The sequence below is a fragment of the Mycetomoellerius zeteki genome, unplaced genomic scaffold (genome assembly GCF_001594055.1).
Source record: "Mycetomoellerius zeteki isolate Tzet28-1 unplaced genomic scaffold, Tzet1.0 scaffold343, whole genome shotgun sequence".
NCBI classification, from domain to species: domain Eukaryota; kingdom Metazoa; phylum Arthropoda; class Insecta; order Hymenoptera; family Formicidae; genus Mycetomoellerius; species Mycetomoellerius zeteki.
The window spans coordinates 285,887-301,506 of record NW_017257331.1 but is presented as its reverse complement, the minus strand read 5'-3'; the positions used below and the strand labels follow the sequence as shown (position 1 = coordinate 301,506).

At 34.2% G+C, this 15,620-nt stretch overlaps 2 protein-coding genes across 9 annotated transcripts in view; both read left to right on the top strand.

Moving 5' to 3' along the window:
* Window positions 1-1,054: 1,054 nt before the first annotated feature.
* Window positions 1,055-9,496, top strand: LOC108725361 (angiotensin-converting enzyme). 3 transcript variants are annotated; one of them, XM_018452343.1, is made up of 13 exons: window positions 1,055-1,344; window positions 5,149-5,358; window positions 5,469-5,633; window positions 5,699-5,780; window positions 5,936-6,076; window positions 6,181-6,363; window positions 6,504-6,598; window positions 6,690-6,841; window positions 7,015-7,142; window positions 7,254-7,500; window positions 7,753-7,842; window positions 7,936-8,040; window positions 8,160-9,496. In XM_018452343.1, exons 2-13 carry the CDS (start codon window positions 5,158-5,160, stop codon window positions 8,740-8,742), a joined length of 2,172 nt encoding a protein of 723 aa, XP_018307845.1. In that variant the 5' UTR covers window positions 1,055-1,344; window positions 5,149-5,157; the 3' UTR covers window positions 8,743-9,496. The 3 variants fall into 3 exon arrangements, with proteins under 3 accessions (XP_018307845.1, XP_018307844.1, XP_018307846.1); XM_018452342.1 differs by having other exon boundaries at window positions 1,056-1,553; window positions 8,160-9,495; XM_018452344.1 differs by lacking the exon at window positions 1,055-1,344 and adding an exon at window positions 2,456-2,464.
* Window positions 9,497-10,481: 985 nt separating this feature from the next.
* The window catches only part of LOC108725354 (uncharacterized), a 13,879-nt gene continuing 8,740 nt past the window's right edge, over window positions 10,482-15,620 (top strand). For 2 of the 6 annotated variants that reach the window (XM_018452325.1, XM_018452327.1), the window contains exon 1: window positions 14,503-15,620. This exon is cut by the window's right edge and continues 122 nt beyond it. In XM_018452325.1, coding sequence (XP_018307827.1) covers window positions 15,508-15,620 — 113 coding nt within the window. In that variant the 5' untranslated portion in view covers window positions 14,503-15,507. Of the gene's footprint in view, window positions 10,718-12,152; window positions 12,328-12,545; window positions 12,584-13,900; window positions 14,251-14,501 lie in introns of those variants that run through there. The other 4 variants (XM_018452328.1, XM_018452322.1, XM_018452323.1 and 1 more) reach the window with 4 other exon arrangements.

Below are 15,620 nucleotides of genomic sequence, written 5' to 3'. Positions count from 1 at the left end.
AAACGTAGCACAACACAGCACAATAAAAAAAAATCCAAAATTCGAAAAGTGCGGGGCCAACTTCACACACGTGAGATACTACCGTGTTTCCAGATTCATGCATGAAATATTTTTTTACCGGAAAGATAAAAAATTTAGTTGTTTTTATTACAATTATGAGAGAAAAATATTATAAGCAATAAATTATTTATTTACTCTTTTTATTTAATCTTGTTTTTGCATTAAAATAAAGTATGTAATTGTTACTTTTTATAAGGAACGATAACGCGCGTTACTTTTGTTGATCAGTAAATAATAGTAACGATAATTAGTTACCTTTTTAACTTGGTAACGAGTTTTAAAAATAATTTTGCATTTTCCTGCTTCTATTAAAATTATTAAGAAATATTATCACTCCAATAAGTAGCGATTTTTCCCATTTTTTAAATGTAATATAATCGAAATTACTGATTCAAGGTAACTCAAGTTGGACATCGATAAAAGAGTACGCGGCAATGTCGTTGCCCAGTAAGTGCGTTTTCTTCTATACCGACTTAAAGTAATCGCCAAAGAAAAACCCGAGGGTAAGGCCGGGATTAATTTCTCTCTGGTATCATTAATAAAGCGGAAGTTGTATTGTATATCGATCATCCGAAATCGCGTTTGCCAAAAATAATTCTCTATTCGAGTATTTCAAACATTTCGAATATTTCGAGTGGCACGAATGGGCGTAAATAAAATGGAAGGATCGGATGTGGCAAACGAGGTATACCCAGGTGTACCATTTATACATCTATTGGTTACAGCCTTACAGCTCGCAGCGATGATTGGCTATGACAGGCTATGAGGACATGATCACGGATCGTACGATTCGTAGGTGATCCGAGGTGATTGCTACTAATTGCTACTAATCATTAAGAGCGCAACAAGGACGAACGGATAACCAGTAACAGGCAACAGCAAATACTCAAATAGGCACTATACGAGTGTATAGGAGCACGTTGCGCACGTTGCATATGTACGCCAGTCTGGGGTACCGAGCTTACTGGCTACCGGGGCGGGCCGCGGGCAGCGGGCGTAATATTGTGTGCGAGCCGTGTGAGAGCTGAGATACGCCTCGTCATGCACTGACGTTGAAACTTGGAAATGGAAATAGTGGCGTGATGCGAAGACATTCCGATCGATCGCGGTCGCACTTCGCAGTGGTCGCATTTGGCAAGCAAGCAGTCAGTCAATCATCATACGCGACTTGAGCCGTACGTTGGCCGACGTCAGTTGACGTCAGTCAGATTTCAGAATCCGGATATATCTCGATAACGTGACACAACGTGACACATACCGCTGGCCTATTAAGCGTCAAGCACCGTGTGAGTTCGTCAATCAGTAGACTCTCCTCCTTGACACTCCTCGGCACTCCTCGACTAATCGCTCGACGTACTTTGACCACCGTGAGACAATCCATTCTCTTTGTCGGCTCTCGTTCGGACCATTTCTGTTTTTCGTTCGGAGCAAGAACGAGCTGAAACCTAAAACGCGGGAATCCAACTCAACGACACTCTACGACGTCTGTAAAGGTAAATACTCTCCAACTATTTCCTTTTTCTACATTTTCTACCTCTTCTCATTCTTGCTCCGAAATCTCAATACAAACTTGTTTTATATCGAATCTCGAAAAGAGTGTAAAAAAATTACCGCTGTTGTAAAACGAAGATTACTACTTCCCAGACAGCACACAATATTTACAAAATATTTATAAGATTTATTTTTAATATTTTGTAAATATATATATATATAATCCAAGTAAAAAATACTTATTAGAAATATTTATTTATATTTATTATAAATATTGCATAAAATATTTAGTCTATATTTTAATAATATTTCGAATAAAGCTTTATATAAAATATGTATGAAATATCTATATAATATTTCAAATTATCATAGATATTCTGTGCTGTCTGGATTAATAAAGTTTTTTTTTCCTTTGAAAATACCTTCTCTTTTTTCAAAACGTATTCAATCAACGATTATATAAATGAATAAATATACATAGCTGTTCTGAGTTGCTATATATTTGCATTTCACTGTCAATTAACTGTTTTGTCATGCTTTGAGATGAATAATCACTTTGCGTGTTTACACCTTACGGCGCTTTATTTTGAACAACTATCATCGAAAAGTGTTTACGATACGAAATATTTCCAAGACGGCAATTAATTCGTCATAATGTAATGAGAGCTACCTATTAAACATGATTATTTTGGTATTCGGTTATAACTCACGTTATATATAAATGGAAATTTGCAGAGTTCGCCAAACAGGAAAACGTTCGTTAAATCGTGTTTTTAGGAGGAAATAAAATAAGCTCATAGAAAATAACTCTTGGAAATCGCTTTAATTCTTCATTTATATAATAGTTTGTATAATTATAAATTAATACATTTTTTTTCAGATATAAATACAAAAGAAAAAATCTAAAAAAAGAGTAAGTTTTTTTCAGGCTTTTGAATTATTCAATTATCAAGAATTCAATATTGAATTATCAAGAAAAAGACACCTGCTAGAAGGTCATTCTAAACTTTTCCCTGTTTTTTTGGGAAAAGACATGACATTGTGAGATGCTAATAAGCGATTAAAACAATCCTCTGAAAAAATGAGATTCTTTTGAATTGGCCGCGCAGAAACCGGTTTTTTTCGTTCTCTTTAATATTCATGATTGATTTCATTCATACAGACAGGTATGTCGAGTAGCTGTTAGATGGAAAAATCGTCGTGATCGCTGCGGGCGACTTGGGCCGACTCTTGGACCACGCATCGTGTTACCACTGTTACCCTCGCGAAAGAGCGTGGCCAAGATAAAAATATATCTCACAAACAGTAGTAGGACGCGAACCAAGTGTGCGCGTGATATATGATAAATTTTGTTTTCTCTCTATCTCTCTTTTATACCACATTTGGCTCAATCACAATTTTCTGCGCAGTGCACTATCTACATATGTAAACTTCCTAGAGATCAACTCAACGAAGAGTCGTATCTGAGAATCGCCTGACGCCTTCTATATTCTATCATTTCCGTCAACTTTCAAAATATTTACTAAGTTTATTTGTGTGCCTTGCATTTCTTACAATTTAATAGCACATTACTAAACTGAAATGTTATTTTTAGAGTTTCTACTTGTTTCAAAATTAATGATCAATTTCTTGCATTGATTTTCCCCATGCATTTTTCAAGTTTCACTTTGCAGTAAACTATTATACTATTGTATTATTGCGTCTATATGTATTGCAAACTTGCTATTAAGAATCAGCGTTCATTCCAGTTGACTGCAATTTAGTGTATTACGAAATAACTTCCGGGTAAAAAATTTTTCATACATGAATATGTATAATTATGTATAAGCATACATAAACATGTACAAATATTCATAAACATACATAATTTTATATGAAATATGTCCATACATCCTTTTTTCTCTTGTAATTACTTTTTAGTGTAACAGAAATAATAATAGCAATGTGAAGACGTTAAAAATAATTAAAGGGTAATTTTCGCACTATTTGTTTTAGAAAAAATCAAGTTTGAAGAAATGTAAAAAAATTACTTATGTATAATTATATATAAAATTATGTATGTAATAATTGTGTGTGAGCATTTTTTTTCATTTTTACAAACTGGTTTTTTTCTAAAACGAACAATGTGAAAATTATCCCTTTAATTATTTTTAATGTTTTCACATTACTATTACTATTTCTATTACACTAAAAAGTAATTTTACAAAAGAAAAAGGGATATATGAATATGTACATATGTCATATATATATATATATATAATTATACATGTTTATGAATATTTATACGTGTTTGTGTATTTAGACATATTTATACATATTCATGCATGAAAAATTTTTTACCGGATTATTACGCAGTATGTTTAAACAACTCGTTGTCATACAATAAAAAAATTGTAAAAAATTCATCACTTTAACATAGAAATGATGAAAATATCTTCAGTAAAGAAAATCTATCGTCTTTTTGTCTAATCAAGTATCATTTGAATCATCACTAATTTATTTCTCTCTCGTATTCTTCATGATCCATGAAAGTAGATTACTGACTAGTGGTAGTCTTGGTAGTTTCTCAAGTACCAACTTCGAAACATAATTATGTAATTTATTTAAATGTACCATTCATTTAGGATAGATTTCCTTCATTTAATGTGTGCGTGAGTGCGTGCGTGCGTGCGTGTGTGTGATTGCTTTTTTTCTAAAAAGTATTGAAATATTATATAATAAACTTTCAACGTATCTATAATATTACTTTTTGTTAAATTTACCTGCATCGAATGAGTAATCGTGACCAATAGCAGCGCAGTACAGATGACTAACTCGCTTACCGCGTAATATTTGATAATGATATTACGGCACACCCTTAGACGTACCTTGCGCCATAAATGCTTATGAAGGATTCCGGACATCTTTGAAATATCATCATTCTATTTTTTATTTAAATTGAAGATGACAATACTTCAAAAGTACCCGGTTTGACATGGAATGCCTCATACATTTTCTAAATTATGAATGCATCATTCGATCTCTATGAACACTAATAGTTCTAAGAATTAGGAAAGAGTAAAGAGTAAATTAAACCGAGATTAAAGTTAATCTATGTTGGTAGAAATAGACATTGAGCAAATAGATGATAGAACGCATCTCGATATACATGTATATACAAACGCGACATATTAATGTCTCTCTTGCTATACTTTTTATATTTAATTTAAAAAGAAATAAATCTTAGAGAGAGAAATTAACTTTCTTGACAAATAGAAGCGCACAATTTCCTGAATCTTTGAACTGCAATGCAGATTTTTGTACCATTTTGGACCGCATAAAAATCTTAAAAAATTCTCATATACGTGAAAACTTTAACAACAAATTGTTACTATCATAGAAGAAGTGGATCGTATTTTACTTATTTTTTACAGATTTATATTTATCAAAATTCATGATCAAAAAATTGACTATACCTTTAAAGTTCAACATTGCTGATAAAAAATTAAATTTTTAGTCGACAAGTCGATACTACATTCCTATGTTATACCTGCTTGCTACAATTTCTATTGTACTAATTTGCAGTACCAAATAAAAACACAAACGTTTTATTTGCAGGCCAAAGAGATGTTACCGAAATGGAGTTGGATTGTTTTTAATCTTATTGTCTATGTAACCACTGCCCCACACAAAGAAACTCTCTTGGAGGATGAAGCTAAAGCTTTCTTCGAACTAATCGAATTAGATTATGAAGATATATGTTACAACATTGCCAATGTTCAGTGGTCATTTATCTTGTCACCTTCCAATAAAACACTGTCAATATGGGTAAGTATAATATATTACTATTTTAATAATTTTAATTATTGTTTAATAAAATAATGATTTATTTTTCTATAAATAATAAGTTAAATAATATCCGTCTTGCTATATTTTAGGAGATACAGCAATATAATTATACAGAATTTACGAAAACGCGAAAAAATGAAATAATTGATAAAATAAAAAATACAAAAGAACAACTGAAGTCATCTCTTCAATATAAATATGACATGATTGAAAAACCTGGTGACACATTACTAAAAAACGAAGATTGGAGGAAGGTAAGAGACTCTTTTCAATTTTACAATTAATAGTTTAACACTTTATATTATTTTATAACTTACAGTTTATTCATTTCGCTGGCATCGTGGAATTGCAACGATCATTTATCAATTATATTAATAAATCGCAAAATTATTCACGGGAAGGTATAGTTTTATTGTTTTAATCACATAAAACGTATCACATATAAAAAAAATAAGAATTATTTCTCATTAACGAATATTCCATATTATGATAGAGATTCAGTATAGTAGTTGTAAACAAACTGTATAATACAACTATTATAATTATATAATTTTAGGTGTGGAATATTTGCTCTCTCATAGTAGAAAACTAGAAGATAAACAAACTGCTTGGAATGCTTGGTATCGCCAATTTATACCATTAGTGACAAATTATTCAAACAATTTGCTACTCGTTGCTGAAGCTGCAAAACAAAACGGTTAGTGTCAATACAGATAGATAATTTATATGTAAAATACAAATTATCAGTGTGCGTGTTAAATGTTTTGAACGAGAATAATATTCAAATATATTTAATTGTAGGTATCAAAAATGTTGAGGAATATTGGGAAATGCTGTCAGGATACTCTGGTGGATACGACAAAATAAATAGTGAGTGGAGTCGGATTAATAATCTTCACAAGAAGATTGTCAAATTTATCAGTACAAACTTGGCTCGAAAGTACAATGTTACTATAAATGATACACTTCCGGCTTATTTACTCGGTAAGATAACAATAGTGTATGTAAAAATAGCAAACAACTGATAAGTTAATTAACAACTGATGGTTAATTTTAACTTTTATTGTAACTTTTATTTTTTTATTCTACTGTATAATTTGAATTTGTATGATTCCATTCGAAAGATAGCTTACAAGGGTACGATTGGACAGATATATCATCAGATGCGTTACCCTACTCAGAGTTAATCTATAATCTCAAAAAAAATCTTTGGAGAAAGGTAGAAATTGCTGTTTCATGTTTATGTTAGACTTACAGATTATAATCAGAGTGTTGTAGTAACACTTGAAATTTTTTGTTAAATTATATAGAAATATGTTGGAAAATCTCTGTACAAGACTGCATCCAGTTTGGGTTCATTACTATTGAAACAAGTTCCGCAAGCAGAATTTTGGGATAAAAGTGAATTTAATCAACAGTGTCCATCCAGATTGTTAAACTTTTGTCGAGATGGTACAATGAGGCATGTACATCGAAATATATTATACAATTTCATACATTTAAAATACATCTTTATGATATCTTTTAGATACGCATATTATCTGGTTAGAGTTTGCTTAGTGTTATGTATTATTATGTATCATAATAGCATCACACAATTTAATAGTATTTTGCTAAATTGAAATATTATTTTAGAGTTTCTACTTGTTCCAAAGCCACAATAAGCAATTTCTTTGTAGCACATGAAGATGTTGGTAAAGTACTATTTAATCAAATGACTGTAGAAAACACTCCAGTTCTCGATACAGTGAACAGATATTCTGGTAAGAAAATATTAATTCATTAAACACAAATATTAATTTATTATACATATGTGTCAATGGTCATCAAAATGTTAAAATAGCATTCAACATTAAAGATATCTGATCTTATAGGATTAGAAGAAGGTATATCAACACTATTTGGAATACTATCGGCAAGTCCTGCATGGCTCAATCATACTCATTTAATGAATAGTACTAAGGATCCCGAGCAACGAATGATTGTATCGTTAATGATAACTGCCTTGAATATATTTCCACGATTAGCATATTATTACTCCGCTGATTTATGGAGATTAAATGCAATTCGAGAAAATATTACAAATCCAGCAGACTTGATAGCATCTTGGTGGAATTACAGGTAGGTATTGTAGGAAAATAAAAAGAACCGTAAGACTATTTATATATAGACGATCGAAATAATTATGACAACAGTGGAGCGTTATTGGCTTAGCACACAGTGCTAGATTTGTAAAAATTTATAAGGGATCCCGAGTTCAAATCTCAATAGACTCCGTTCAATTTTTCCACCGGCCCCTACAGTATAACACTTATTAGAAATCGATATAATTTACACAACTATAATATCTGAAGTTTTAATTTTCTATGTTAGGCAAGAGTATGAAGGTATCTCTTCTATTGATATGGATTACCCTACCTTTATAGACGATAGTCATATTGTTAGAAATAAACCATATCTTTCGTAAGTATACTGATGATCAGTTTATAGATGTACATACATAATTATATTATCTATCACAGTAATAAAATAATGAAAAATATTCTATTAATGCAGCAAAATTCTTGGCATAATGCTATCTTTTCAATTATATGAATATAACATGGATTCGACAGAAATTAGATATAATTTTGATGAAAAATTAATGAATAACAATATAATGTAAGTTGATATAAAAAAATATACCTATACGCTTTCTCTTAATTCTTTAATTGCATTTAATGAATAAATTTGTCTCGATAAACTTTTAATTTTATTAACTTTTCTATATTTGTATATAGAAAAATGATTCAACACAGTGGAGCTTGCGAGTGGCAGGATGTCCTAAATAAATTCGTTGATATAGACGATATATCTGCGGATGCACTTATTCAGTATTTTACACCGCTAGAAGAATTTATTGAAGAAAACGAGGAAAATTTCGAATACAAATCTGGAGCAACAGCAGAGAACGAACTTGAAGAATTGGAGAAACATATCTTACGAGAGATCAACACTCCTACTACAACGCCTCCGATTACTACTACCACACACAGGATAATAACAAAAGCATACAAGATAACGAGTAACACGAAAAATATACAATCAAAAGTAGAAAAATCTTTAGTATCTAAATCGTCCATATACATGGAAGATAAGCCGAAAAATTCTGGGTTCGACTTAACAACTCAAATCTCTTTTAACGAATCATCGATGCCCGATATTATTTCGAACGACACAGAAAATAGCACACCAAAGATTAGTACTAGTAAAGCGGTATGGGCCATAAGTGCAGTTCTCATTGCGATAATAGTCATCTGTATCATTGCGATTTTCGGAAGACGAAGATGTCGTAAAACGCCAAAAAATAGACGGTACGTTTAGCAGTATACATTTTTGTTAATAAACATATTTATTTTTCGCATTTAGATATTAAGAGAATTTGATCACGTAACTTATTATCGCAACAATTCCTCTGATTAAGGGAGTTACTTTCTAATCGTTCTTTAGTATTCGAAGTATCGACATCATGCATTCCTTAATAATGTTCCTTATATTTTTTTTATCATCACTAACGATCAACCAATTCAATCACATTTGCCTTGTATATCTACCTCCAAATCTCATCAGGAATGAGCTTTTAGCTATTCCTTTAATATTATAAAAGTTTTGACATTAGATATATTTCTCGATCGATTTATCAATTATTCTATTCTAGAGTAATTATAACAATTTGTATGAATAGTATTGGACACAAAGAATCCTAAAAAATGCGATTGCAAATTTTGCATACCTATCATATAATAACTTTAATATGTATACACAAAATATGATTGTGTACATATATATACATATATAACATATACATATGAATATATATATGCGTGTGTATGTGTGTGTGTGTATGTTTACTGATTTGTAATGCCAAATGACCTCAATGACTGATTTATTGCTCCCGTCATATAGTACAGTTAAAAGAATTAGATATGTTGTATATATAATCGATACGTACAAAGAGACATTTAAGAAAAGAGTGTAGATAATTAAGGCTATAAAGCTTATACATAATGATAATCATTATGTAAAGTTTAATATTTCATAAGTACTTAGTATAAGTAGATTATTTTTCTATAAATATTTAGTATTGTCTTCAAGTATTGTGCTTGTGCGTCGTTACATATCATCGTGAAAAATTTCTATTTTTTTATAAAGGTATCTTGTACATCTGTCTTGTACACATTTGTTCAATAGAATAATAAGATATTCCATAATTAAAAAATGATTTGAAATTGCGATTTTGTTAAAGAAATCGCATAATTTTACTTAGAATTTCTTAAAATTGTATTGTACGTACAATTGTAACTATGAAATTAGTAGAAGTACAGCGTGAAACACTGTACCTATTAATTAAATAAACGTTTCATTAGCAAAATAAAATGATAATTGTATTTTTTTGACAATCATGAATTAAATGAATTTTCTCATTTTTCTTAATATACAATTATACATTTATCAAAAATCAATAACAGAGAGAGAGAGAGAGAGTTTAATAAACCAACATGATTGATCTGATTTCGCTCCATCAAAAGTTGAACAAACTTCATCTATTCAGTCAAGTTGATCGTCAGTATCTTAATGTATCTTAATTGTTATCGCAAATCGTTTCTGCAACTACGATAGAGATAAGAGAGTATCTATCTATTGATTTGGATAAAATTATTTCATGCATTTGATACGGTTGATATATAATTGAATCGGAGCAAATAATCTACGAGTAATGATATCGGATCAAGGAGAAAAGATTTCGATAAACAAATAATTATTTTACGCTGAACTTGAATTTATTCATCCCATAACACGTTTATTTCTCTCTATTCAATCTAAGTTCTTTTTGTTAATTTATTTCAATGATGCGAGAGAAATAATTAGACATTCGCAATGACACGAGTATTAAATTTCCGGATACAAGCGCAAGAAAATCCGACTTATTAATTCCGGATGGACAATCGTCTTCACGTTCGTAGGGCGCACGAAGGAAAAGAACCTCGAGGTGAAAAGAGGGATCGTATCATCCCCTTTTCGCAGAGACATGCGCGTTCGCAATTGCACGAGGGTTGTCGCGGCCAGGGAGGGGTTCTGAGGTTCTGGCTTCGATTCCAGTGACTCAGAATATACATTCGCGAAAGTGTGTCTCGTTTCCCAAGATTCGATAATCGGCCAATAAGGTGCAACGTCGTCGTTCGAATTACATCGTTTAACGTATGAGCCGACGGGCGAGGAGTCCTCGCCGCGATGTCTTAATGTACGCGTCGGTTGTGCGCGAGTGGCACGGCCACCAGCTGCTCTCTTCGTCATGAACGTGAGTATATTCATGTTAGTTGCTTCTAATATCGACTGGTTTCGGTCGCGAGGAGAAGCAACGCGAGCGTATAGTATGTACGTGGGCGTTTCTGCGTTCTCTTTCGCGTATTTTTCGCGGGTGAAAATTTGTGTTTTCGCGCGTGGAATTATCTCCAGCTCTCTGGCCATCAAGAGAGTCATCGAGATGTACAAGCGTGATACGTCATTGACCTCGAAAGTCCTCTGTAAAATCGATGAGATGATACCCTTTAAACCGGTGGTGGACGAATCTTTCATGTGGTCCTTCGTATACCTTTGAGAAACTGCGACGCATCTAGCAAATAAATCGCAAAAACTTTTGATGCGATATATTATTCATACGGCAATAATTCGGTTACTATTAGTAATCCAGCTTCGACTGCTTTGTTCCATTAAAATAATATATCGATTTCTTTGTAGGCGATTTTAAAACGTTCACTCGCACGGATTTAAATTTAATGAACATTATGATCGCAAATTATTATTTTATCACTTCTGCCTATTTTCAAGCGTTCTTCCTCTTTCAAATTTTTCTGATTACAGAATTATGTTTTATATATCCCTAAATTTCTGCTCCGAACAAGTTCTCTTATATTTCGTCGGATATCTCCGTCATCTCATATAGAAAGATATGCTTTTCCTAAAATGTCACTTTTTCTGGAAAATAAGTCGATTTGAAAACTTTTTGATAAAACTCAATTTTTGTTTTTTCAATCTCATTGTCAGTTAATCTCAATCAATTCGTATTCGCTGGATTTTCTTATGTAATATTACGATCGAGAAACAGATGATAGAGTGTCCATTATATTCAATTAGTCCAGAACATTCCAAAAAACCGAAATCCATTATTTAAAAGCTGATTGCAACATCTAAGAATATATGCCCCACGGAATGTTTCAATTAATAAATATGCATCGATATAAAATCGCGTTTCATCATCACTTCCAAACAGCGGCCAGCTATCGACCATCTGCGGCGAAAGCTTCGACGTAATAAAAGCCACACTTTCAACAACTAAATTATTTTACAATATAGAAAACATTCGTATCGATTTCTCAAGATTCCGAGAAGAGTGAGATTAAATTTTATCAGCGCTGTTTGCGGGGATTTGTCGATTCTGAATATACACACACACACACACACACACACACACACAAACACACACACTATATATATATGTATATATATTGTACGTGTTTCGAACCTTTTAAATATCGGTAAGAAAAAAGCATAATTTACCGTATTAATAACCACATGTTACAGATAGGAGCAGTTTGCGATATTGCGTGTAATGTCGCAATTTTATTCAAATTTTTACGTGTCGGGCTGCACTCAAGTAAGGCGAACGAGAGATGCACGTCCTTATCTTGTTGTTAGCACCTTCAATCACTGCGTTCCATTGTCTTTACTTGCAGCGTCATCATTAACGTCATTCACGCGGTTAACGTACCGGATGGAATTATGGCAGCTTGTGACGTAAAATACTTTGTACACCGATTACCGTTGAACCAAGTTATCTGAACACGATCATCGTTTCCAAGAACCTATTACGGTTTGAATCCTCATCTCAATCAGGCTTTTTGCAAACAGGTTTGCGCTTCTTATTTTCACAACGCATTATTCACTACTTGATGTTTTTATCAGTTTATTCGATGAAATCGAATGAAATCGAATAAACTAACCAAAACCGAATGATTAAAATGTGGATAAATCGTTACCTTAATTAATCTTAAATTCGAACAATTTATTTATAATGTATTTAAATTAAAGTCTACTTGTAGTGAGATAAATATAAGTGACATTTTCAGGTGTTATTATCGTCAGCTGTGTGACGGAAATCGGATTGGTAAGTCAGGCACTCTTATTTATCAGCAAATGTCAATAGATTTCTCGCGTGACGATAAAAAAAGAAGCTGTGTTGCGCCAAATCACCGATTCTATAAATTATCGACATACACACACATATATATAATATTTAATAATTTAATTATTACTGTTTACATGGTGATTTTTGAATCGGATTTGAATGAAGCATTTTTACTAAAAAGAAGTTTTAAATTTGCTAAAGTTATAAATATATATTGTGACGTAATCCATAAAATCTGTGAAAAGTATCTGTAAAGATTCAGTTTTTCCTACGTATCGGCTTTATTTAGCGACGTTAATGCTACATATGTATATTATACAACTTCAAAATTGCGGTATTTGCGGAGACTCACGGAACACGGATCGAGTGGAACCAAACAAAATTTTAATCGCTTCCTCGATACCGAGGACGAATTAACGAGCTGCTTTCGAATCGCGTGGAATTATATGCTTTTCCTTCCCGTAGAATATCGGGAACGTAATACACGTTGAACGCGATGTCGCGTGCAACAGTCGCTCGTATAAGATTGAGAACATGATACATTGAAGATTAAAAGTCGCGTAGTTTCGCTAAAAACATCGCAGCAGTACCGATAACTTTTTATGACAATTTTTGATGAAATGCATAAACCTATAAGCTCTTTTTCTCTCTCCAGTCGTCTCTCGTACTACAAAGCTACGACGATTTCGATTTTCGTGATAAGAAGTCTCTTAAAAAGTTTACGCTGAAGTTTCTGATTGTACATTTACGTGGTTGGCGCATCGATCGAATTTTTCGAGCAGATGTTAATTGTCGTCTGCCACAATTCACGACGTGCCACAAAGTCGCAAATGATGGCGATTCGCGCGATCATCGTCGCGCTTGCATGAGGCCGAGCCCTCGGAGAGTAGGATCGTTCTCTCTGCATCTCGGCTCTTTCTTCCTCTTTTCTCTCTCTCTCTCTCTCTCTCTCTCTCTCTCTCTCTCTCTCTGTCTGTCTGTCTGTCTGTCTCTCGTTCTCGCTTTTGCTTCGCATTCTGCCCCGTAGGAACGATACGAGACAAGACGAGATGAGAGGCGGTGCGAGCATTTATTAATAGAGATTAGAGTCCGGCGTCGTGTGGTGCCGTGTGCAAACGCCCTCCCGCAAGATGCGGGCGGTGGGACCGGGACACGCGATTCACGCGAAAGAGCAGTCTGACTCAGAACCCATCGCGGATAAATAATCCTGACCGATCGCGCGGGATTCTCGGCGCTGCGGTGAAAAAGTGATCGATCGCTCGGCGAGAAAGATCGCCGACGAAGGAGAGATCGCTGCTGGTGCGATCAGGTGCGATTTCACCGGCATCGGCGCCGACGCGACGCGGCGAAAAGAGTGTCGGTCGTGTTTGCGGATCGCACAGGGTTGCGCATCGCATCGATTCGAATCGTTCGAGACTTTTTCAAATTGCGCTTCCAAATTACGTCGATCGGTTGATCTGGGTTGATCGACTGCAGGATGAGGAAGTAGGGTGTTGAAACACAATTGAAAGCCAACTCTTTGTGCGCGCGTGAATGACGTTTCACGGCGATCGCAGCAGATCGCAGCAGATCGCGGCAGATCGCCGCGCGCAAGCGATCGGGCGTGTGCGACTGTGCGTTCTTCATTTTATCTCCTTTCTTATTTGGTACGATGACTACTATTGCTTCACGGAATGCCTAAAGAAGGCTCAAAGCAATTAGAAAACGTCTCCAAAATCAAAGTAGTTCAGACAAAATTAATTAGGCAGTTTCCTTTAGGCCGGAATCAGACTACGCATTGAAGATTGAGGTTGAAGATTGAAGATTGAAATTTGACCAATAGGGACAAAGAAATTTTAGTTCCTTTCGTTTCGATTGGTCAAATTTGAATTTGTCAATCTTCAATCTCAATCTTCAATGCGTAGTTTGATTCCGGCCTTAGAGGATCGTGTTGTTTGCAATCAATCGGGTCTTCAGTATATCAGAAATTTTTAATTGTTGAAGCAAATGTACGGTTGAACGTATCAAAACTCAAAACTCATCGCTAGGTCGTTTGCAACTACTGATCGATTAGTATAACTGGAACTTCCCGTTCGAGCCTGAGCGTATGTGTGTGTAATCTCGCTCAATCTTGATAACGGTTAGATTTGAAATTGCCAATCTACGAAACGGAATTTTGCACAATGTTCCAGACCTAACGTACGTTTTACGTGCGATTCTTTTTAACTATTTAAATTACGTCAAAATTAAAAAAATTGATCACCAAATTTATTCGCTTTATAATCATAATGAATTTTCGACTTTAACGATAAATAAATCTTTGTCATCATTTCAAGTGGGGACCCAAGGTAATCGGAGAGCATTGACGTTATGTCGACAATCGTGCAATATAAAAATATAATCTAAACGTTCAACGGTTTAACATTATCGATTTCATAATTTACAATATACATAATTCATAAATTTTATAATGAACGGATTGCAACGATCAGGATACTAGCGTTCCAGATGATCCAAGTATTTCGATGTGCGCCTCTTTTCATGTCCAACGCTGACGATGTCGATCGTTTCTCTTGGGGTCCGATGTGACTGTTCGGATCAAATTTGACGAAGGAACTGGAAGGAACTGAAGGAAGAGATTTAAAGAAGCGACAGAATCTAGAATTAAAAATAAGAAGGAAGACGCACTCTGCGTGCTCATCGCTGTTATATACATAGTGTCATTGCGCAACTATTCTATTATCTCGCGTTATCGCGATATCGTATCATAACATTTGGACGATTCACAACGATTAGTGACTGTCAGCTGCGCGGACGGACCAGAACGGACGGAAACGGTATATTATGATATAGCGGACGGCCGGGCCGGGACTGCCGGGAGTGCGAATCTGACGTACTCGTCCGCACTCGTCCGTCGTCGACGAATGATGTTAGTGTTGCTGCTGTGCATCGTCATGAAGATAGCAGAGATCTCCGTGGGCCGGACGAGTCCCATGGTGCGGCCACTCGGACCACCACTTGCGCCGCCACCCACTTG

What these genes read in the sequence shown, in the direction of transcription:
- LOC108725361 (XM_018452343.1), top strand. Translation starts at nt 5,158, where the DNA reads ATGTTACCGAAATGGAGTTGGATTGTTTTTAATCTTATTGTCTATGTA. An exon ending in GCAAAATTATTCACGGGAAG is followed by an intron (nt 5,781 to 5,935) that starts GTATAGTTTTAT and finishes ATATAATTTTAG; the next exon opens with GTGTGGAATATTTGCTCTCT. An exon ending in AAAAAAATCTTTGGAGAAAG is followed by an intron (nt 6,599 to 6,689) that starts GTAGAAATTGCT and finishes TAAATTATATAG; the next exon opens with AAATATGTTGGAAAATCTCT.